The sequence below is a fragment of the Callorhinus ursinus genome, unplaced genomic scaffold, assembly GCF_003265705.2.
Source record: "Callorhinus ursinus isolate GAN/ISIS: 27379988/994484 unplaced genomic scaffold, GSC_fseal_2.0 scaffold27, whole genome shotgun sequence".
Classification (NCBI taxonomy): domain Eukaryota; kingdom Metazoa; phylum Chordata; class Mammalia; order Carnivora; family Otariidae; genus Callorhinus; species Callorhinus ursinus.
In genome coordinates this window covers 18,944,109-18,969,634 of record NW_027397089.1, presented here as the reverse complement: position 1 = coordinate 18,969,634, position 25,526 = coordinate 18,944,109, and the positions used below count along the sequence as shown (strand labels likewise).

General features: G+C 34.5%; 1 protein-coding gene across 3 annotated transcripts in view; it reads left to right on the top strand.

Annotated features, from left to right (window-relative positions):
- ATF7IP (activating transcription factor 7 interacting protein) overlaps positions 1-25,526 on the top strand; it is a 123,207-nt gene that overhangs the window by 48,096 nt on the left and 49,585 nt on the right. For 2 of the 3 annotated variants that reach the window (XM_025879898.2, XM_025879896.2), the window contains exons 2-5: positions 4,862-6,402; positions 15,015-15,098; positions 16,649-16,794; positions 18,316-18,453. In XM_025879898.2, coding sequence (XP_025735683.2) covers positions 4,869-6,402; positions 15,015-15,098; positions 16,649-16,794; positions 18,316-18,453 — 1,902 coding nt within the window. In that variant the 5' untranslated portion in view covers positions 4,862-4,868. The remainder of the gene's footprint in view (positions 1-4,861; positions 6,403-15,014; positions 15,099-16,648; positions 16,795-18,315; positions 18,454-25,526) is intronic. The other variant, XM_025879897.2, reaches the window with a different exon arrangement.

The window sequence follows — 25,526 nt, the reverse complement described above, 5'->3', positions numbered from 1 at the left end:
TAAATATACTTTCCTTATGCAAAATAGATTTTTAAAAAGTTCCTGCTGATTGGTTTGCACAGATATGGCTGAACTAGTTTGAACTGGTTGTTCATGTTACTTCCTTATGCTTTGTCTGTTTTTCATTATACTTAGAACCCATAAAAAATGTGGTAAATGGCTGTAGTGTGCTCCCTTGTGGGTATAGATGGTAGTTATTTTGTAATTCTTTGTACAGTACTTTATCAATTACCGAATTGAATGGCAATTTAATTTGTAAAACCAGCTTGCTTGGCTAATATTTATTTTTATTAAATGTTATTTGGTGGTGGCAGTTTAACTTTAAATGTGATGTTTGCATGTTGGATTTTCAAACTTATCTACAAAATACCAGAAGTAAAGAGAAATTTGTCTCAAGATTCTCTAATTTATGTCTAAAAACATTCTTAATATACGTAGACAATTATGATAACATTATTGAGTGTTTATAGGTTCTAAGTCCTTAATGTATAGAATCTCATTTAATCATGACTACAACTTCTGTGGCAGGTACTGATAATGATATTCCCTTTTTAAGATAGCTGAAACTAATGTTAGGAAACTTGCCCAGTGTTATTATATATATAGTAAATACATGGGAGAGCTGGAATTTGAATCCATGTTTCTGTCTGTAGAATTTATGTTCTTTTTTTTTTTTTTTAAGATTTTATTTATTTATTTGTCAGAGAGAGAGAGAGAGAGCGTGTGTACAAGCAGAGGGAAAAGGAGGCAGAGGGAGCCGAGCAAGGAGCTCAGTGCTGGACTTGATCTCAGGACCCTGGGATCGACCTGAGCCAAAGACAGATGTTTAACTGACTGAGCCACCCAGATGTCCTGCAGGATTTATGTTCTTAAAGGTGTTACTGAAAATTATGAAAATATACTTTTTTTTAGAGGATGCTTCCTATTAATGCAACTGTCAGTAACTGTCAGCTTCCATATAACAGCTGAGAAATGGGGACATTATGAGGTCAGAGTCCAAAAGAATTACAGTTCAGTATTTAAAAATATTTAAAAGGTAATCATATTCCTTATGCTATAAATTTAATTATTTTCTGTCTTTGGAGTAGCAAGAAAATGTGACTACAAAATTTGCATTGCATCTTCTTAAAAATTTTCAGTTAGTATGAGTTTGGAATGGATAGTGGGTGGGAAAAATCTTGAAGGTTAAATGGTAGACTAATGAATAACCCTTAAAATAGTGCCTATGATAATTCTGCATTGAAGTTTCTGTTCAATTGAAAGATAAGTTTTCTGAATAGTTTTACTGAGTTCCGTAATTAAAAGGCTAGGAAGAATAAGAAATATAAGTAATTGGCCTAAAGTGAGCAAATGAATGCGGAATGTACCACAGTCTAGAAGTACTGTAACAAAGTGGTAGGTTTTCAAGCTGTATTGGCCTCTAGCAAATAGGCTAGGCCATTGTTTTATGTCTTTCAGTCAAAAAGAACAATGGAACACCAGAATCAGACCTCTAATTGAACACGTTGGGTTTATTACTTGTTGCAGTGAGGAAGAATGCTCACTGTGGGTAAACTCTGAAGCACATCAGTCAGTAAGAGGATATTAGAAAAACACATAACATAGGATTTGGGTTTAGTATTGGGTTATTTGAGGGAGGGTTTGAGGAAATAGAGCCTTACTCTGGATTGGGTGCTCTCAGAAAGTGGGGGCAATTCTGTGCTTTGTTATCTCAATAAATCTTATCTGTAGGGAGGACAGACTACAGTGAGGATAAAACTGTGATTTATTATTTTTTTTAAAAAGTAGCCATCACTCATTTAGTCAGAGAGAGAGGTTTGATATTTCATAGTTGCACAGTGACCTTGTCTAATTTGAATGTTGAGGTGATTTTATGTTCAGAACAACATGGCTTAGCTGTAAGTATCAAGTCGATTTATAACAACGAAATCTAGCTGTGAGCCTCAGATTAAGTTCCCAGGTGTCAGAGGCTGCTTCCCCCCCACCCCCTGGCTCTCCAGCTAAAGCAAGTGTATCCAACCATCATTCCTACAGGTAATGGTGATGATGAGTAAATATCCAGTGTGAAAACAATTTTCTTGCTTCCTGTATATCTTCATCTGTAAAAGACTTCTGTTTTATTCCATTATAGACTGGTGACATTGTTTTCTCCAGGACAAAGTCCTTGCATCTTTTGTTTGCCTTACTGCACTGGCTAGATGTTTACAGAAATGGTAATAGGGAACATCCTTGTGTTGGTTCTGATCTTACTTCACCGTTAAGTATGACATCTGTAGTTTTCTTTGTAGATAACTTTTATTACATTTGTTCTCTTCTTAGTTTTCTGAGAGTTTTAATTATGAGTCAGTGTTGAATTTTGTCAAATGAGTGTTATGTATCTGTTGAGATGATCTCATGTTTATTTTCACCCTTTATTCTGTTTATGCAGTGAATTTTGAATTCATTGCTTATATTTTATGTATGTATGTATGTATTTAAATAGGGAATTTACTGTCTTGTAGTTCTATATGCTAGAAGTCTGAAATCAAGGTGATCCAGGGCCATGAAGGAACTAAGGAAGGGCCTGTTTCAGACCTCTCTGCTAGCTGTGACTTGTGACAGCCAAACTCCAGTTTTTACATGGCTCTCTGTGTGCATATTTTTATCCAAATTTTCCCCTTTTTGGGCAACCCATCGGGACCCCTCTTACTCTTGAGAGCTTTTTCTGTATCTTCACTTAATAGACTTCTATTGCTTTACTAAAAAAAATTTTCCCCCTTTTTATAAGGATACCTATCATAATGGGTTAGGGCCCACCCTAATGACGTTATTTTATCTTTATCTCTGCAAAGACTCTAATTAAATAAGGTCACATTTTGAGGTGTTGGGGCTTAGGGTTCTAATATATTTTTATCACATGGACACCTTGATTCAATCTGAAATAAAGCCATTATGACTCATGACTCACTTATAACCTGCATTGCTTTTTTTTTTTTTAGTATGAAACCAACCTTGTATTTTTTTAATGAGCTTCACACAGTCATAATATATACCTTTTTAAGGAACTTTTAAATAACTGACATGTGAAAGAATAAATCATAATGGAAATTACTAAATATTTTAAAAGCAACAATGAAGATATAACGCATCAAAATATGAGATGCAGCTAAAGCAACCTTCAAAGGGAAATTTATAGCTTTATGTGTATTGCAAAAGAGGAAAGACAGAAAATTAATGATTAATGTTTAGCATGATGCAGAACTGCCAGACTTTTCCAGAGCAGCTGCACCATTTTATAATCCCACCAGCATTGATTGTGTGATTGTCTCCTTACCAATACTCATTATTCTCTTTGATTATAGCCATCCTGGTGTGTATGAAGTGTTATCTCATTGCAGTTTGATTTACATCTCTCTGATGACTAGTAATGTTGAGCATCTTTTCATTTTTAGTGTTTATTGGCATTGGTTTATTGGCAATTTATATATCTTTTAGAGAAATGTCTATTCAATTCTTTGTCCGTTTTTTAAAAAAGATTTATTTATTTTAGAGAGAGAGCAAGCGAGTCTGTGCTCCCTTGAGCAGGGGTGGGTGGGGAGAAGTGGAGGGAAAGGGAGAGGGAGAGAATCTCAAGCAGACTCTCCACTGAGCACTGACTCCCTGACTCCCTGCTGAGTGTGGAGCCCGCCATTGGGCTCTATCCCACAACCCTGAGATCATGACCTGAGCTGAAATCAAGAGTCAGACTAAGCCACCCAGGTCCCCCTATTACTTTGTCCACTTATAAATAGGGTTATTTTTGTTATTATTTAGTTGTAATAGTATTTTATTTTTTAGATGCATGTCTCTTAGATAAATTATTTGCAAATATATGATTTGCAGCTGTATCCTGTCATGTGAATTGTCTTAGCAATTTTTTGATGGTAATCTTTTTTAAATATGTTACAGTACTGTTAATCTAGATGTGCCTGGTTGCAAATGTAATCTTTCCTTGTGTGTTTCTTAATTTTCCTTATCTGTATGCCTCTTTTCCATTCCTCTACTGTTTTTGGTCTCTCATAGTTTTGTTTTTCTTTGTCAACTTTTTTGCTGCATATGCTTATGTGTCTCCTCCAGATTCTGACTTCATTAGCTTGCTGAGAATTAAAACTAGAAACTACTCACTTTTTCCTTTTTTTTCTCTTCTTCCTTCCTTCCTTTCTTCAGCTCCGTTCCTCTTTCTTTCTTTCTTTTTCTTTCTTTCTTTCTTTCTTTCTTTCTTTCTTTCTTTCTTTCTTTTTCTTTCTTTCTTTTTTTCTTTTTTCTTTTCTTTTCTTTTCTTTCTTTCTTTCTTTCTTTCTTTTTCTTTCTTTCTTTCTTTCTTTTTCTTTCCTTCCTTCCTTCCTTCCTTCCTTCCTTCCTTCCTTCTTTCTTTCTTTCTTTCTTTCTTTCTTTCTTTCTTTCTTTCTTTCTCTTTCTTTTTTCTTTCTTTCTTTCTTCTTTTTCTTTCTTTCTTTCTTTCTTTCTTTCTTTCTTTCTTTCTTTCGTATGAATGGCCTTAATTGTTTGCAATGGGAAGTGGAAGAAGAGGGGATATGACAGTTCCAGTGCCAACGATAGCTCTAAAGACCTACTCTTGCTGTCCCTGCCCAAAAAGCTAGTCACTTTTTTTTCCTCACCTTCCTGATAATTGATCTATGGTTTGTACCTGTCATCAATTTTATATTACACAAATCCAGTTAATATGAAAATTAACACATAGCAAGGATTATTACGCTTTCTATATGTCATTATTTCAAAATTACGTAAAGGGCTGCTTACCTATAAGATCAGTTTGCAGTTCATCTATGATTAGGTGGCTTCTGTTTCAATTATTAAACTCACTCTCTTTCTCTTTTTAAAGATTCAAAATGGATAGTATAGAAGAACCTCAGAAAAAAGTCTTTAAGGCTCGAAAAACAATGAGAGTGAGTGACCGTCAGCAACTTGAAGCAGTGTACAAGGTCAAAGAAGAACTGTTGAAAGCTGATGTCAAGCTGTTAAATGGCAACCATGAAAATGGAGATTTGGACCCAACCTCACCTTTGGAAAATATGGATTATATTAATGACAAGGAAGAGGTGAATGGCATTGAAGAGCTTTGTTTTGATGCTGAGAAAAGTAAATCAGAATGGAAAGAAACCTCTTGTACCTTAAATGTTAATATAAAAAACAAGCAGGATGATGATTTAAAGCATGAACCTTTGTCTCCTAATAGTATAGCTCCTGAACTAGTCTGTAAACTGACTGCTGAACCAGCTCCTGATGAGCCAGCCTCTGTTGAGCTGGCTGTGGGAGATCCAGCTTCTGGAGATTCAGCCCCTGAAGATCTGGCCTCTGAAGTATTAACCTCTGGTGATCCCACCTCTGGTGATCCCGCCTCTGGTGATCCTGCCTCTGGTGATCCCGCCTCTGGTGATCCCGCCTCCGGTGAAATAGTTTCTAGTGAAACAGTCTCCAGTGAACCTTTCTCTGGTGAATTGGTCTCTGGTGAATCGGTCCCTGATGAATCAGTCTCTGGTGAACCGAACTCCAGTGATCCAGCCTCTGGTGATTCAGCTTCTGCTGATCTGTCCTCTGGAGCACTGGCCTCTGATGATCCAGCCTCTGGTGATCCGGCTTCTGGTGATCCAGCCTCTGGTGATCAGACCTCCGGTGATCTGGCCTCTGATGAACCCACTTCTGATGAACTGACTTCTGAATCAGCTTTTCATCCTGCCTTTGAACCAAGTTCTGTACCAGTCTGTGAACCTGTTCCTGAAACTGACAGTACAGAGCCTAGTAGCAATAAAGGTGATGATTTTCTTGAAAAAAATGGGGATGATGAAAAGTTAGACCAGATTTTCTCAGTTGATGAGAAAAATAAAGCTAATAGTAGTACCGATGCTGATGAAGAAACCCTGGAAACAGATGATACAGTTATTTGTTCAGATCTACCTCCTGAAAATGAAAAGAAGGCAAGGGAAGATGCTGTCACAGAACCTGCTCTTGGAGAGGAGGCTATATCTAGCAGTATGGAAATTGACCAAAGTGAAAAGAATGAAGGTGAAAATTCTGCAGACCTTGCAGAAACCATTAGTGAAAATGTTATAAAAGACGACAAAAATGAGATTATCTTGGAAAATACAGATTCTATGGAGACAGATGAAATTATTCCTATTTTGGAAAAGCTTGCACCTGCTGAAGATGAACTTACTTGCTTTTCTAAAACTTCTCTTCTTCCAATTGATGAGACAAATCCAGATTTGGAAGAGAAGATGGAAGGTTCTTTTGGTTCACCATCTAAACAAGAAAGCAGTGAAAGTTTGCCAAAAGAAGCCTTTTTGGTCCTCTCTGATGAAGAGGATCTTGCTGGTGAAAAAGATGAATCTGAAGTTGTATCACAAAATGAAACATGCTCTCCAGGTTAGCATATTACTTGTTTTAAAGATTTTGATTAGGTTTAATAAACTGCTTAATAAAGCATTGTTACAATGTTTAAATTTTTTTTAGTTGCTGAGGAAGTTGAGAATGATGTGACTGGAGTGATCTCTAAACTTCATAGAATCTTAACAGAATTTAGCAACGTTGTTTGAGCAACATTGTGTTAATTGATAAGAAGGGAGTTAACATAATTGGAAAATATGGCCTTTGTCCTTAAGGGGCTTATGGTTTAGGCATAGAGAGATAAGCTGGACCATTGATCAAAGTCCTAACAATTGTTCTTGCTATCACTTAACAACCAAATAACTTAGAATGTAAAAGCCTACTGGTTTAAATTATTTGCTTCAAGTGTAACAAATCACATTTTACAATTAATTTTCCCAGTGAAATATGATTCCTTTAATATTCTTTGTTAGAGAATGACACCACCATTGCTAGAATCCAGAAACCCTGAAGACTGATAATCTGTCTGATAAAGATTTCATCCATTTGCTTCCTCGGGCTTCTTGATTCTCTCCCCCCCCGCCCCCCCGCCATCTTCTGAATGATCTCTCTGTAACTTAATTCTCTTTTGATTGTGTTCTTCTCTTTTGTTGGATCCCTGTTACTTTTAGATTAATTCCAAACTCTTTAAATAAAAGGAATATAAACTTCTTAGTTTGTTCAAAAGCCTGTCTTTCCATCTCTTCTGTTATTCCTGGAGAAAAAGGAAAGAATGAGAAAAATCCTATTTTGCTTTCATGGTCAAACTCAAACATGATTTCTATTTGAAATTTTCTGAACTCTTTTCAGAGTGGCATTAATACCTTTATGTTCTTATTGTATCACCATTCCCTTAGCCTTAGAACTCTGAGAGGAGTGACCTTGTAGTATGAAACACAGCATTTGGTTTCTAAATTGTTCAAAAGAAATAAGAGACAGGCCTAGGAGACACAGGGATGTTTTTTCCCACAATATATTGGAGGCAAAGATTTTTTTTCTCACTAGGTTTTCAGAGAGGATTTATTCATTATTAAAGCTATATTGAGAGACAGGCTAAGCTGTTTTGGTTCTGGGGATTTAAAGATAAAATTTAGTACTTGCCCTCAGGATGCAGACAGTTGTAGGACATTAAATACAAGGCTGTGAACACACTAATAATGTTAAATTGATATTCTGGGAGTGTAGAGAAGGGTAACTTTATAAAAACATAGATGTATTTAGGAACGTACTTTCTGTTCACTATCTGTATAACATAGGGTTTTAGTGAGGATAATCCCTTTTAATTGTAGCTCCATCCTACTTGCTCAGGCCAAAATCTTGGAGCCATTCTTATTTTTTTCTTTATATCCTATATCTTACTAGTTTATCAGGAAATCCTCTTGGCTCTGCCTTCAGAGTAGATTTAGAATCCAGTCTCTCTTATCCACTCTCATCACCCTTGTTCTGAGCCACCATCATCAGGCCAAAATAATGCTTGGCTTACGTTAGTGCTTAGTAAATATTTGTAGAATGGGTGAATAATTGATAATATAAGAGAAGTATATCATGGAGGACCTTGGTTACCATGCCATTGAATGTTTCAAGCAGAGGAGAATGACATAATGAAGTTACATTTTGGAGAGATAATAGGTAACCATATTAAAGGTGACCTTAACTCATTGATTAAGTATTTATAGAGAAAGTAGTATTGGGGTAAGTCCTTAAAAAACCTTTTGGTAGTCATAAGAAATTTCAGATTATTATTTAATGAGTTTATACATTTTACCTTTATGTGAGGGTTTTGATATTAGGGACCATCCTTCCTACTTAATGCTATTAAATGCCATGAGATGACTTTTAAGCCACCCATGTTGCATACTTTGAAAATTCAAACTTGCGTTTTATTTTTGGTTACTCACTTTTATTTATTTATTTAAAAGATTATTTATTTATTTGAGGGAAGAGTGAGAGAGCGAGCATGAGTAGGGGGAGGAGTAGAGGGAGAGGGAGAAAGAGATTTCCCGCTAAACAGGGAGCCCGATGCTGGGGTTTGATCCTGGGACTCTGGGATCGGACTCTGGGATTCTGACCTGAGCCAAAGGCAGACACTTAGTCTGAGCCACCCAGGCGCCCCATTTACTTACTTTTACTTTGATCTGATTGTATGGTATTAGCAGAGTAAGTGTAGTGATAGATTTAATTTCTTAGCTGATAACTAAACTTTTATTTCCTGCCCTCCCTTCTTCAACCCCCAAGGAAATTTTGTGTATAATACATTAAAGTATAGTTTCTTCATTGGTCTTAAAACTGTACTGTGTTCTCTTTACATGGGAGCGGAATCTGTTTCAGTTGTCTTCTTTTATCAATGGTTTCACTTTCCATGGTTTCAGTTTTTGCGGTTTTAGTTAGCCACAGTCAGCCATGGTCTGGAAGCAGATTATTCTCCTCCTAACTTATTCTCAGTAGTATTAACTTTCTAGGTCAGTAGTAGCTTAATGCTGCATCACAATGCCTATGTCATTCATTTCACTTCATCTCATCACATACACATTTTAACATTTCACATCATCATAAGAACTGTGAGTATAGTACAATAAGATAATTTGAGAGAGAGACCATATTTATGTAACTTTTATTGTAGTATATTGTTATAATTATTTTTAGTTATTGTTCATCCTCTGTGCCTAATTTATAAATTAAATTTTATCATAGGTATATGTGTATAGGAAAAAACATACAGGGTTCAGTACTGTCCATGGTTTCAGGCACCCACTGGGAGTCTGGGAACATAGCCCCTGCAGATAAAGGGGGACTATAGTACATGTCATTTTTGTTGCTGTGTACCTTCTGAGATACTAGTTTCATCATTTTTTTATTCTTGATTAATTTTTTTTTAGATTATTTATTTGAGAGAGAGGAGGAGGAGGGATGGAGGGGCAGAAGGAGAGGGAGAAGCAGACTTCCCGCTGAGCAGGGAGCCCGATGTGGGGCTCGATCCCAGGACCCCGGTATTCTTGACTAATTTTTAATGTTTTCAAAACACAGAATTATAAACTGAAGTACTGAGGACCACTTCTTCCCTCTAGCTACTAACATTTATGTGCTGTACTAATAGGAAAACATAAACCTCTGTCATTTCAGGTACTTCTTTAGCAAATTTGTTTTAAATATAACAGTTATGATAGCTTTGAGCAGCAACAAAAAATAATGAAAGATATCAGAAAGCAAATAAAAAAGCCATTTTAATTTTGCAATAGTAAGAGAAAGGCCTAAGAAAGTATTGCAGATATACTGAGTAGGCCTGAAGATACTGTCATATTGTTGCACAGTACTGTATGATAACTGATATTCATTAGATGATTAAAATGATAATCTGTTTATATTAAGAAGGCTAGGAAAATAAAGATTTCTGTCTGGAAAAGTTTAAACAGCAGTAGAAGAGGTACATCCATTAGTTTATCTTCCATTCACTTTCCAGGCCATGTACTCTTTCTCTAGCTCCTGTTCCATCTCTTTCCTCTCTTTCATAGTCATTCTTCAAATTCTGTTAATAGGCCAGCACTATTTTTTCTCCTCTTCTTTATTCTTTAATTGGATTTTGATTTTCATCTTGCCTGTTCCCCCTCTTTATTGTTTTCAGTGAAGTGACATTGATGCTCATATTGTTAAAAACCAGGGATTTAAATCCAAAATTTTGTCTTTATTCTCTCATACTTGGATGTTCTCTTTAATAGTCCCTCCCTCTTGAGACTCTCTAGCTTTTGGGCTATGGCATTCTCCATTTTTCATCCTTCTTGGCCCTTCTCATTTTGTTTCTTAATGGAGAAATAGGAGGGAGAGCTCTTCTCCGCCTGCTTTTTTGTTTTATAAACGTTGCTATTTCTTAATATTTTTGAGGAGAAAAATATGTTTTAGATTAAACCAGATTTTACACTAAATTCTGATAGTTTCCTTCCAAATTTTATTTCGAATGAAAAATGTATTTGTGGTTGATTTGTTTCTCCCTATTTGCTCTCTGAGATAAATATGATAAGTATAAGTGCTTATGAGGATAATTGCATAGGAATAGAATTTCATGGGTTTTATCTATTTTTGCTTTAGATTAGTAGTGGTAGAATTACTGTGGTTTAGTTAATTAAAATTTATTGATATTTTATTGTCACTGTTTATTGTGTTCAGCTAAAGTTCTTTATTTTCTCAATCCGTTTATATTCAGTTATTTCTTACTGTATTTGGTTTTTCTTTGTGGAACCTCTTATTCCTATACATTGTTGGAAATTGCAGATTTTTCTTTTCAGAGTTGAAGATCAAAGAAGCCGGTTTTGGAAAGGGAAGTATAGGAGGAACATCAGTTTCAAATGACTGTTTCTGTCCAAATTAGATATGTGTATTTCAGGGCAGAGGTTTGGACCTTTTAGAAAAATTTTGGAGTAGATAGCATATAGACCTTAGTTGAAGTTGAGTGACAAGATGAGATCACCTCAGTGAGTATAAATGGAGATGAGAGGAGGTTTAGGAACTAAGCTCTTGACATTCCAGTGTTTAGAGGTTGGGAGATGAAGAGAGACCAAAGAAAGAGCAACTCTCATATGTCAACTATACTTCAATAATAAGAAAAACAATAAATAAGTATATGAAACAAAAAGAAAAGAAAGAGCAGCTTTTCTGGTAGAAAGTCAGGAGATTCTATTATCTTAGATGTCAAGTAAAGAGGATTTTGCAAGGAGGGAGTAATCAACCCAATTCTGTTTATGTATCAGATGCTGCTATTTTGTTCAAGTAAGATGAGAGACAAATATTTAATAACCTGAAGATCATTTGTGACCTTGACATGGGGTGGTGGAATTGAAAGCCTAATTGAGATTGGGTTTCAGAGAAAATGGGAGGAGAATTAGAAATAATAAAATAGAACTTTTCCTCCAAGTTTGCTTTAAAAGGGAGCACAAAAATTCACTGTAGAAGATATTTGGAAGTTTGTATTAAATAAAACTTTTAAGAATTTTTCTGGAAATGTCTTATTAATCATGATACATTTTCCTGATGTGCCTTGTGAGGTTGAGAATTTTTATATGTTTATTGGTTATTTGTATTTCCTTATCTATAAATTGCCTGTTCATCTACTTTGCTCATTTTGCTAATGGATATATTGTCTTTAATTAATCTGTAGGAATTTTTGTTTTGTTTTAAATACTCTTATAGAGCCAGTAATTTCAGACAGGGGATGGGCAAACTATAACCTATAGGCTCTGTTTTTGTCAATAAAGTTTTATTGGAATAGAGCCACATCTATTTGTTTACATATTACATATTGTTTATCACTGATTCCCACTACAAAGACAGAGTTAAGTAGTTGCAACAGAGACCATATGGCCCACAAGACTGAAAATATTTTTTGGGTTTTAACAAAAAATGTTTGCCAACCTCTAATCTAAGGTGACACTTTATTTTTGTCCATATTTCATTGGAATAATGAAAATGGGAAACTCACTATTGTCCTCTACAATACACTTTTTCCACCTTTATTTTATGAAATCTTATTTAAGATAGTAGTCATCAGATAGATATTAAACATCTACTTTGTCTCAGCTTTTTCCCAAAGTTTTTAGGGTTACCAAAGTTACAAGATATGGTATCTGTTCTTAGTGCGCTTATTGTCTAGTATGGTTGAAAGGAAAGAATGCCACACATAGAACTGTATATGAAAATGGGCTAATTTGCGATAAGTCTGTACTCAAGATTAGAGGAATTAAAGCAGAAACTATGAATGAAGACAGATTCTAAAAAAGACAGTCTTAACCTAAGTATTTGGATGAGTTTCAGGTGTCCCATGAACTACTTGAAATTATATATAAAAATGTCTATGTGCGTGGGCCTTTGATTACTATTCTGGGTTTAAGTAGGTCCACTCTCAGATTCTCTTAGAGGCTTTGTAAACAAAAAATTAAATATAGGACCTAGTTCCTTTCTGTAGAATCTGTTAATAATACCATTTTTGTTATTCCAAAGTTCTTTCCATTGAATAAAACTCAGCGTATGAAGTTTAATCCAGTGTGTCTATTTTAAAATTCCAATAAGTGTTTAAAGTGTTGAGAATCTAGCCATATCTTCCAGGTATATCTAGAAAATGGGAATTGGGTGCTAGTAGGAGGTTTTTAAGAAAATGGAGGAAGCTCAAGCTAAGTTTGACATATCTGTAAGAGGAGAAGGAGCTAACATGTGCATAAAGAGACAGCTCAAACCAAATTGGCAGGCCAGTTGCTCTGCTGTATTATGGTTGATCTGGCTTGTAGTTACCCTAATTGGAGCCATAGCTAATTTTGTTCTTTGGGTGGTATCATAATTTGCCAAATAAAGACTATTAACCTTCATCTCAAGCAACCCAGTTATTCTGTGACTCCGGAGACTCTAGGGACTAGGAAGCTCAGGAGTCACCACCCTCAGTGTTAAAATCAGGAGGATTTATAAAGCTATATGTAGAGGGGTGCCTGGGTGGCTCAGTCGTTAAGCATCTGCCTTCAGCTCAGGTCATGATTCCAGGGTCCTGGGATCGAGCCCTGCATCGGGCTCCCTGCTCAGGGGAAGTCTGCTTCTCTCTCTTCCACTCCCCCTGCTTGTGTTCCCTCTCTCTCTGTGTCTCTTTCTGACAAATAAATAAATAAAATCCTTAAAAAAAAAAAAAAAACTATATGTAGAAAAAATGCTTTGTAATGAGTTTGTGATCTACAAGGGAGCAAAACATTTTCATTTCATTGAAACTGAAGTTGAGGGATGGGATCTTAAAATATTTCTAATGAGCATAGTAAATGGAAAGTTAATTTTCTGATACTCATTTGTTTATTTTTATTTATTTTTAATACTTCTTTATTTTAAAGCTTAAAAATAATTTTAGTAGGAGTGCCTGGCTGGCTTAGTCTGTAGAGCATGTAAACTTCTGATCTCATGAGTTTCAAGTCCCACATTGGGCGTGGAGCTAACTTAAAAAAAAAAAGTTTTAGTAATCTTTATGTGCTGTTTTGTTTTGACTATTGTCATGTTTTACAGCTTTACTGTTTTACCTTAGTGTAAAGAAAAAAAAATTTTTTTGTTTTTTAAGATTTTATTTATCTGTTTGACACAGGGAGAGAGACAGCTAGAGAGGGAACACAAGCAGGGGGAGCGGGAGAGGGAGAAGCAGGCTCCCGGCCGAGCAGGGAGCCCGATGCGGGGCTCTATCCCAGGACCCTGGGATCATGACCTGAGCCAAAGGCAGACGCCTAGCAACTGAGCCACCCAAGCGCCCCGAAAATATTTTTAAGAACCTTAATAGTTTCATCAGTGATCCTAGTAATCTGCCTGTTTTCACCTAAAAGGTCTTTCCAGTTATTTTAGCCTTGACTTCCACCATCAGGGCTGTTGGGATTGAACCTTGTTGTTTGGAGAAGAAATGCCATATCAAAATCTTTATATCATGTTTATTCCTTGTGATTATGTATTTAATTTTGGTTGTAGAATATAATGAAAACAGCATGCTTTATTGAAACCCCTGGGGAGCCAGTTGCAGTGATGTAAGGGGAAAAAATTGAAACCCAAACATATTAGTGTTTTGTTCTTCTCCCCCAGTTAATGATTAGGTTAGTTGAGGAGGTAATAGATTGACTATTCTGGTACGTGTGGGGTTTTATTTATTGTAACAATGCAATTATGTAGACATTTTTAGCAGTATATTTTTGGTAGCACTCTTTGTTATATTTTATATGCTTTGTGAAAGTTACTTAAACGTTTTTGAACATTGGACTTTCCTCATGTATGTGATGGCAGAAATAATGTTTATAGTGTAGGATCATGCTAAGGATATAAAGTAATGTATGTCATGTGCTTAACTCTTGTTGGCACTGGCATCAGTTAACTATTAAGTTAAACTTTTGTTATCTTTATGATAGTTTTTACATTTCTATGTTACGAACTATCTCATAACCATTAAAGTAACATAATGATTTAATCTGGTTAAAATGTTAGATGTTTCAAATTTGGTAGTACTTCGTAATTTTTTTTTTTGGTAATTTTCAAAACCACTACAGTATTTTAGGTTTTTGGGGTTTTTTAAAAAGATTTTATTTATTTGTCAGAGAGAGAGAGAGCACAAGCAGAGGGAGTGGCAGGTAGAGGGAGAAGCAGGCTCCCCACTGAGCAAGGAGCTGGATGCGGGACTCGATCTCAGGACCCCAGGATTATGACCTGAGCTGAAGGCAGATGCTTAACTGACTGAGCCACCCAGGCACCCCAGTATTATAGTTTTAATAATTGAATGTGATGGAATCCAAATGCTTTACAATAGGTTTTATTAATCTACTGTTGACAGTAAATTACTAAGTAAGATTCTTTGTTTTAAAATTTATACTATTAATTTTTTTCCATGTTTAAGAGCTTTTTATGAATTTGGAGGAACATTTGAAAGTGGATTTGGTCATTCATTTCTACCAGTCCATGCTATGTTTTTTTATTCCTAAAATTTCACGTTTTGGGACTGATTTTATAAGTTTATTCACTGGATTGTTAACACCAAAATTGTAAATTATAATGAACTGCAAAATTGTAAATTATAATGAACTGCAATGAATTCTGATGGAAGTAAGATTTCCTTTTCTTTGTTACAGCAGAAGTAGAAACTAATGAAAAGGATAGCAAACCTGAGGAAGAAGAGCAAGTAGTAAATGAAGATGAAAGACCTTCTGAGAAAAGTAAGCATGTACAAAAAACTGGAACTAGTTTAGAAAAATAGTTATTCATTGTTTCTTCTTTTAAGGCTGTGAAATATATTTCCTTTCCTGAGATCATTTTAAAATTTACAGTTTATGTAAAACACAGTTAAATCATTTTGTTGATAGCTAACCTAAGGATTTTTGAAAGTATTATTTCATATACTTCAGTATTTTATTTTATTTATACTTTTCATTGTTTTATAAGAAAGATTTATGCTTAATATTCAATAAGGTACTGTCTGAATGTCTTGAGATAAATGGTTTTCGATTTATGTTGAGAGCATGGTGCTATAAGAATTTTGTTGGGGGTGATATAAGTTAATGAAAATTATGTGTCTGTCTCCATAGATTCCTAAGCTTCATGGGAAAGGGGATTTGATGGGACTGGGTGTTGTTAGGTTTTTAAGATTATCATTGGACTAGAAGTCAGGAGACCTAGGTTCTGTGTCTCTCCTTGTTGTTCTGGTTTCCATGTATGACTATAAGTCATGATTATAAGAGAAGTCATGGAGTAGAACTGGATTTTAAAAGTAGGCACATAGATATATGGGTATAGAGAAAAGCAAGGGGGATACTTATGGTCACAGAAGGACATTTCCCTTTAATAAGTGGAGATTTTACTATTTTTGCATTTTATATATTGAAAAAGAAACCAGATAAAATTTGCTTATGATCTCATGAATGTTACCAGTATTTGAAATACAAATTTTCTAAGTGAAGATCTTTGAATGTCTTTACCAAATTTACTTTTATAATGACATAAATTTTATTATTTTTATTTGAAATTCATTAGGATATGTTAAGAATAACTAGCCTTGGGGGCCTGGGTGGCTTAATCAGTTAAGTGTCTGACTTGTGATTTTGGCTCCAGTCCTAACTTGAGGGTCATAATCCAAGGGTTTTGGGTAGAGCCCTATGTTGGGCTCTGAGCTCAGCGGGGAGTTGTCATGAGATTCTCTTACTCTCCCTCCGCCCCTCCCCTGTGCACACTCGTGAGTTTTTTTTCTCTTTCCCAAATAAATCTTTTTTGAAAAAAAAAGAATAACTAGTCTTATGTTATTTTCCTAAGGCTAAAGATTAAGACGTTTTTCTAAATTCTGAAAAAATGTATTTAGAGGAAGAATTAATTAAAGCTATGTACAATTGTTAGATATCTGTGACAGAATGAATATTATATTTTGTCAGAGGATTCATGTGCACTATAAAATTTAGCAAAGGGAATGAACATGAGATGATTTCTCATCTCATATTCATATTTTAGGTGATTCTCCATCTTAATATGATTTCAAGGAAAGAATGTTTTATATTCACATTATACATTGCTTAGCCATGAGGGAGTTCTTGTTAGCATTTGAAAATCATTTCAAGATCAAAGTTTAAAAGCTACCTATCCATTTTTCTAATCTCAAAAACAATAACTGATTGAGAATGATATTGGATAGCTAGGAATAATATTTTGCTGAGAGTGGAAAACAGGCATTAGGGTCTGTAATAAAAACCTGACTAATCATTATTCTTTTTGTCCTCAGGTGAATTTTCCAGAAGAAAACGTTCTAAATCAGAGGATATGGACAATGTACAGTCCAAACGTCGTCGATACATGGAAGAAGAATATGAAGCAGAATTTCAAGTGAAGATTACAGCCAAAGGAGATATTAACCAGAAGCTACAAAAGGTATTACAAATTATAAGTTAAAAACCATATTAAATAAAAAACATGACCATCTTTATTCTTCTAGGTTTTTGACATTATTCTGTATTTTACTGACATATTTAGGTTTTTCATAGAGAGAACCTGAAGAAAGTGGGTGAGCTTATTATTCTTAATAATTTAATTTTTAGAACTTTTCTGATTCTTTTTAAAAGAGTTTTCAGATTTTATTTTTTCTTTTATATTGAACTTTATTCTATGGAAATATTAGAGTCTTATATTTTAACTTTTTTTTTAATATGTTAACATTTTAATCTTTATTATAAGCTGGTTTCATGATTGTAAGTTCCTACATTGTAAATCTTTGTTATGTTGTTTAGGCTTACTATTAAAAATAGTAGGGACAGGGCTTTAGGATGACTAGGGAAGGGGAATATTTAAAATACAGACTTTGGAAACATCTGCCTATATCTATTAAACTAAAGTTAGAAATATTGAAAATATGTAGTATTTAATATATTTTTCAAAATGTGTTAACATGTATGACAGATGCCTTTTTAAGAGGAATATGAAAGGCGAGTGAAATTAATTTTTTAAGGTCTTATAGATTTAATAATGAAATTATAAATAATCTAGGTTTTAGATTATTCCCCTAAGATACAGTATAAATACATTAGAAAAAGACAATTAATTAGGCAATAAAAAAGTGTCATTTTTCTTTCCCAGCTTTTTTTACTTGTCATATGGAGGTAATAATGTTTAGTCCTTTTTATAGAGCTGTTATAAATATGAAGATAGGTATGTGAGTTTTCAAACTTCTATGTGTACTCAGAATGTATTCCTCTGGAACAGTGTTACTCAAGTATGGACTGTGGACATGTACCATGTATTCTATTTGTTATAGATCCATAATAAGATAAATAATGTAAATTGTAAGTAGGCATTTAGAAATTTTTTTTTTTTAAGATTTTATTTATTTATTTGACAGAGACAGACACAGAGAGAGGGAATACAGGCAGAGGGAGTGGAGAGGGAAAAGCAGGCTTCCTGTGGAGCAGGGAGCCCGATGCGGGGCTCTATCCCAGGACCCTGGCTGGGATCATGACCTGAGACAAAGGCAGATGCTTAATGACTGAGCCACCCAGGCGCCCCAGCATTTAGAAGTATTTTATAGAAATTTCATAGTGCAGTGATATTCTTAGTGTCTCACAAAAATATCATTTGCAACAGATTAGAAATTTTAAAAACTGATCCTTTAACTGGTTTCCTTTGAATCACAGTAGAAGGTATGAGAAATAAATATTAAAACTTGAGTATAAAATTATTTATGAAATTTTCTGTTTTTAGTATAATTCTATCATAGTGGACATATATGTAGAAGTAGAGGCTTTCAGCAGATATCATTGTGTTATGAATGCCAGCTTGTTTTCTCATTAAACTAATCAATACATTAGTACTGTCTTTTTAGTCCTTAAGAATATTTACTCTTTGCTGCTTGCTGAAATGCCTTCTTTGACTGTAACAAAGAAATATATATCTCCTTAGGTTGTACAGTGGTTGCTGGAAGAAAAATTGTGTGCACTACAATGTGCTGTATTTGATAAGACTTTGGCAGAATTGAAAACACGAGTCGAAAAGATTGAATGTAACAAGAGGCATAAAACAGTTATTACTGAACTACAGGTTCGTATACCGATTTGAATTGTATACCCATGTGTCATTATTTTTATTACTTATTTTTGGGGATATATTTTCAAAGTTGATAATAAATTACATTTAACTTCTAAATATTAGAAGTAAAAGGAGTCACGATTAGTTTGCTAGGGCTGTCATAAAAAAGTACCATAAACTGGTAGCTTAAACAACAGGGAAGTACTGTCTCATAGTTCTGGAGGCTAAAAGTCTAAGACCAGGGTGTTGGAAGGATTGGTTCTGTTTGAAGTCTGTAAGAAAGAAACTTTCCCGTGTGTCTCCTCTAGCTTCTGATGGTTTACTGACAATCTTGGCCATTCCTTGCCTTGTGGAAGCATCTACTGCTTTGTCTTCATATGGCACTATACTTTGTGTGTGTGTGTGTGTGTGTGTGTGTGTGTGTGCGCGCGCGTGCACGCACACGTGTACGCCCAAATTTCCCCTTTTTATAAAGATACCTGTCATATTGGATTGGGGCCCACCCTACTCCAGTATAACCTCATCTTAACTAATTACATTTGTAAAGACACTATTTCCAAGTTGAATCACATTCTGAGAATATTTGGGGTTCAGACTTCAATATATGAACTTTTCATATAGTTCAGCCCATAATAGAGCCTTAGTCACTGAAGAAAGGCTGGTATTTCCTAGCGTGTCATAAATACCAAATAAGATTTATTATAAGTGATTCTTTTTATATTAACCCACTTCCTGCCGTGGATCTTATGATGTGACAATATTAGTTTGTTAATTTGTATTTGTTAATAATCACTATTTTTCATTTTTTGTTAAATATAACTATACATACACATATAGTGCCAGAGCTTCTAAATGACTGAAGTGAACACATGATAACATGCTGTAGTAAATCATTTTATTCCAAGGCTAAGAAACTGGAAATTTTTATCAGTACGTTCATTCTGTCATAAGTAAATGTGTGGTTTCTATTAGGCTATCTGAAATATGAGCGTAGTCTACAGATGCTGAGTTTGCAAACCACTTACAGAGCCTTACTTTACAAATGAGGGAAAAGTGGTCCATGAAAATGTCTCACTGTTTTCTAGTTATAAAGCAAATTGGAAGCAAAAGTGACTAGAATTTACATATTTCTTAGCCTAGAAGTCATTTTCTTGGTTTCATATTGTTAATTTTGTTTGAAGTGAGTTTTTTTGATAATATCTAAATAATACCTTTGTAGTAATTTTGTAATGTACCATTTAGGACATTACTAGTCCTCTTTTTTACCTTTAGCAGGTCTTTCTAATAGTGATAGTGTTGTTTAATTATTAAACTTTATTTTACTAATACTGTTGAGAATTTTGAATTAGAATTTTAAAATGTTTGAGGAGTTAAAAAGAGTGATTTCATTAATTGTTTCTCATTTTGTGTTTTGAAAATCTGAGAATTTGGCTTCCATATTCTCATGTACATGCAAGTCCAAATCTCTTAACACTTAATAAACTTTTTACTTTGATATTTCACTTTGATATATTTCTTGGTAGCCTCAGAATCTGAATCCTTTAAATACCAATCCAGTCTCTTCTTCACAAATAAATCCCCCATGCCATTGTTCCTCTTACTTGTAATTCTTGAATTCTTAGAAAAATTTTTAAGCACTATCTTCCCATTTTTCTTCTCATTGATAGTTTTTGAGTTCTTGGAAATTGATTTCTCTCAATCATTTCACATATACAGTGTGTTGCCAAATTATAACTTTTATTTCTTATTAATGTCTATCTTTTGCTTCCTCTCACTTTTCACAAGGCACAGGTCCACTTACATGTGGATTTTTTTCAGTAGGTACAGTACTGTAAATATATTTTCTTTTTCTAATTCCTTGATTATAGCAATAGCCTTTTATGTGATTACTCTGGTTCTACTTTTTAAATTCTTGCTGGTGCTTCCCAACCATTGTTCTCATCTTTCTAAAATACTCTTTGTTTCATTCTCCTCCATATAGTCCAGATTCCTCAACCAAGTGCCATTATTCATTTTTTATTTTTAATTTCTGGATCTCCTAGTTTTTGATCCACTTTTCCTAATACCTACCACTTGCTACACTGTCCTACAGAGTATCAACGTTCATAGTATTTTTATTTTAGGCTTTCAACTTCATACTATTTCTCCCATTCAGTTACCTATAATAATCTGCCCTTACCATGCTATTTAAGTTTTACTAAGCTCAATTTAGTCCCCGTCTCTTTCTGTTTTGCTCTGATATTTAGTATTTTATGGAAGTAAAATTCAGGTAACAAAATAACTGTTTTAGTTTACCATTCAGTAGCATTTAGTTCATTCACATTGTGTGACTGTCATCTCTATCCAGTTATAAAACATTTTCATGAACCCAAAAGAAAACCTATGTCCATTAGATAGTCACTCCCCATTTTCCTTTCCCCTAGTCCTTGGCAACCGCTTATCTGCTTTCTGTCTCTGTTGATTTACCTATTCTGCATATTTCTTTTGAACAGAATCCTACAATATATGACTTTTTGTGTTTGGCTTCTTTCTCTTGGCATAACATTTTCAAGATTCATACACAACATAGCATGTATCAGTACTGCATTCCTTTTTATGGCTAAGTAATATTTAATTATATTTGTATGCTGTTGAAAGTATTTGTATACTATTGAAAATAAGTAGGTATTCCAGATGTTAAATGTAATTTCCAGAAAATCACTAAGGAAAAAACTAAAATATATATAGCTATATAATACATAATATAATGGGTCTGTGTTATATAAATGATTGACCCTTGAATAATGCAGGGGTTGGGTGCTCACCCCCTCCCCTGGTGTAGTCGAAAATCCATGTATAACTTTTTTGTTAAAGAGAGGTGGGGGAGGTGCAGTGGGAGAAGGGGAGAGAGACTTAAGCTGGCTCGGAGCCTGATACAGGGCTCGATCTCACAATCCTGAGATCATGACCTGAGCCAAAATCAAGAGTCGGATGTTTAACCCACTGAACCAGCCAGGTGCCCTGCTGCTGAATTTTTTATTTCAATTATTATACTTCCTGCTCTAGATTTTTTATGTTTTCTTTACACAACTTCTATCTCTGATATTCTGTTTGGTGAGACATTGTTTTCTAGTTTCTTGTGTGTGTGTGTGTGTGTGTGTGTGTGTGTGTGTGTGTGTGTGTGTGTTTAAGTTCTTTGTCCATTGTTTTAGCTCTAGGAACAGATTTTTAATCCATCTATTTAAAGTCTTTGTCTAGTAAGTCCAATACCTTAGCTATCTTTCTTTTCATTATTTTCTTTCTGCGAATGGCCCATACTTTCTTATTTCTTGTTTCTTTGTATGCCTCTTAATTTTTTGTTGTTGAAATTTGAGTATTTTGAATATTATAATGTGGCAGTTGTGGGAATCAGATTTATTCCCCACTACCCAGAGCTTGTTGATGTTTCTTGTTGTGGTTTGTTGTTTGTTGATTTGATGACTTCTAAACTGTTTTTGGAAAGTATAGATTCTTTGTTGTGTGTGGCCACTGAAGTTTGTGTTTCATTAGCTTAGTGGTCAGGTGATGTTCTGACAGTCAAACGGAGCATAAAAAAGAAAAAAGGAAGAAAGAAAAAAATACTCTCCTAATCTTTGCAGATTGGCTCTGTTGGGGCACTCCTTCAGTGCTTATTAACCAGGCCACTTACAACTTGCCCTATCCAACTTGCCTTATCCTTTACTTCCTGCTTGCATAAATGAGAACTTAGGGTCTTTTCAGGCCATTTTGTGCTTTTTTTTTTTCCTGAGCATTTGCATAGTTTTCTCAATTAAAGAGCTTTTAGAGTCCCTTTTATGTCATGTGTCACCTTTCCCAACCTTTTCTTACCCAGGCTTTTCTATTTATTGCTTGTCCAAATTGTACTTCTTTGCCCCAGACTGCTGTGCCAATACCTGTGCCTTCAAATCTTTTTAGGAAAAGCAGTCTGCGATGCTACCCCAGCCTTGGAATTACTTGAGTTGTGTGAAACAAAGGCTGGCCTGTGTGCTGATCCTTAAGTTGCCAGTGAAAATAAGGTCCATATGCTTCCTGTGGCACTAGAAGCCTGTACCAGGCATTCTAACTGTCATCTTCACAGCCACTGCTGATCTGGGTGTGGGGAATAATGAGTGGACAACCTAAAAGACCATAGTGCTCGCTTACTGCAAAGTAGCAGCTTTATTCTTCCCTAAGTCTTCCGTTGGCTGTTCTCAGTTTTTTTAATAGGCTACACACCCATTGTAGAGCCAATCGTGGGGCTTGAACTCATGACCCTGAGATCAAGATGTGAGCTGAGATTAGGATTTGGACACCGACTGACCCACCCACACACCCCACTGTTTGGAGTTTTTGAATAGATTCCAGAGTTGTGCAAAAGTTGATTCTAACAATGCATGTCAGCTCAGTTGCTTTTGGGAAGGGACTGAACCCTGAAGTTTCTTACTCAGCCATTTTTGGTGATACCACTCTGTTCCAGTATCTTTATTATAATTACTTTCGAGTTCTCCAGTATTTAAAGCTTATATATCACATACTTTAGAAAGTAATTATATACTTTGCTAAATTATTTACTGTTATTAGTTACAGCTGACAACAAATGTTTTGAAAATACTACCATATATATTTTCTATATCTCATTCCATAGCAGTTGATGAGTACATATTCCTGATTAGCATATATATATTCATTTATTATATCTGACTGTCTTTGGCAAAATCTAATATTGAGTTCTATAAAATTCAAAGTTAAAACATTTAAAAACAAATACATAAATTGGGTTCAGATATTTTGCTGTAAGGAATAAATAAATAGAATAACAAATTTTAGTATTAGTGCCCTCTTTTTTTAACACAGCAGTTATTACAAAAAATACACTTTAAGAGACTCATGATCCTTTTGCAGTAGTATAAAAATTTGCTATACATTGAAAAATTTGGTGAGAGAATAGAATTGAGTCATGTAGACTTTATCTTTAGAGGAAAGTTCATGAAGTTCTCTTTTCTGCTAAAATTTTTAAGATATAAATTTCTCTAGATACAGGAAAGTAGATTTTTATTGATTTTCATATTATCATTCTTAATGTTTTTAAAATGGGCTACTTTGGGATTATTTAAAATAATTTTTAAGGTTTTAATAATTGGTTGTGTGAAATGACTTGTCCACATCCTTTTATTAAAGCCTATTTTAAATTATTAAATCCTTTTCTATGTACTAAACATATTTTATAAGAGCTGAAAATAATTTTCAGCATTGAGATATCTTGTATATTTTTTTAGGGTTGTTGCTTTTTTTTTTTTAAGATTTTTTATTTAATTGACAGAGAAAGAGAGTGGGGGGAGGGGCAGAGGGAGAGGGAAAGCAGATTCCCCGCTGAGCAGGGAACGCGATATCCAGGGACCTCCGATATCCAGGGATCCCCGGATCATGACCTGAGCTGAAGGCAGATGCTTAACCGACTGAGCCACCCAGGTGCCCGAGGGATTGGTTGCTTCCTGAATCATGAAAAAGTTTTGTGTATTTTTGCTTTTTCAGAGATGTCAAATGGTAAAGTAAATCTCAACAGTTATTTCCTTGATTTTAATTATTTTTTAAGTGTAAAATATTGTATAATTTTTAGATTTATATATCTTTGATGCTCTGTCAAGATGAGCATTATAGTAACTTAGAAGAAAGTCTTAAAATGCAGATAGTTGTCATTTGCTGTGGAGTCAGTAGCAAATGTGTAATAAAAATAGAAATTATCAACAAATATTTAGCTTTTCTACCCCTCCCAGAGCATAACCACCCCCCCAAACATACTTCCAGATAATTGCAAAGAGGAAGTAAAAATGGAAATTCTCCACTCTTTATATTTTTTTAAAAGATTTTATTTATTTGAGAGAGAGAGAATGAGAGAGAGAGTGCGAGAGGGGGGAGGGTCAGAGGGAGAAGCAGACTCCCTGCTCAGCAGGGAGCCCAATAGGGGACTCGATCCTGGGACTCCAGGATCATGACCTGAGCCAAAGGCAGTTGCTTAACCAACTTAGCCACCCAGGTGCCCCAATTCTCCACTCTTTAGATCAGAAATGTAATTAAAGTACTACATATGGAAACCTGTAAGTGAAAGCCACAGCAGTATTCAAAGGGAATTTTATAATTTTAAATTCATTACTACTAAACAGGAAAAGAGAACATTATATGTTCATGTCCTATGCTAGGAAAATACAATTACAAACTAAACTCCCAGAAGGCAGAAAGAGTTAATAAATTAATAAAATGTAAAAAACCCAACCCTTTTTGAATATTGAGCAATGAAGATAAAACCTTATTCTTTTGTGAAGACTTAAAAAGTAGATTAATTTTTTATTTATAAATAATGAGTACAAATAAGCTACATGAGGATTCAAAAAGGAGACAAAGATCCAGAGGAGATTCTTTAAGTAAGAGGACATTATTATATACAACTTTATACCTATGATGTCCATTTTATTTAGTAAGGAAGAAAGCCTAAAATTATAAGGAATTCTGTTCAGATTATAACCCATATCGTATTTAGTAGTGGATCATGGAAGTATTTCCATTGAAGTTGCGACTAGGACAAAGACATTTATTATCTATGCTGCTATTTAGAGTTTTGGTGGCAGTCTTAGCAATAAAATAATGATAGGAAAAAGAAATTAAGAGTAATGATTGGGAACACAATAGAATTAACTTGGCAAACTTGAAAAAGTAGGAAATTTAGGAACTACCTGAGTGAGGAAGAACTTTCTAGTAGTTTTTCTATATATCAGCAATAAACAATGAGAAAATATGAGATAAAGGTTGTACATTTGGTAGATATTTAAAAATGAATAAGTAGTTAAGAATAAACCAAAAAGAAAATTTCAAGACCATTGTGAGGAAAAAGGACAGAAAAAGAAAATCTGAGTCAACAGGTTCAACTGTAAATGTAACATGTTCCTAGATAGGAAGACTTGATTCCTTTCAAATTATTGTACAGATTCAGAATACTCAAAATTTCAAGTGGATTTTTTTATGGAAATGGAAAAGCTGTCAACACACCCTGGAATACAATATTTCATTGGTTATAATTTATAAAATGCCATCCT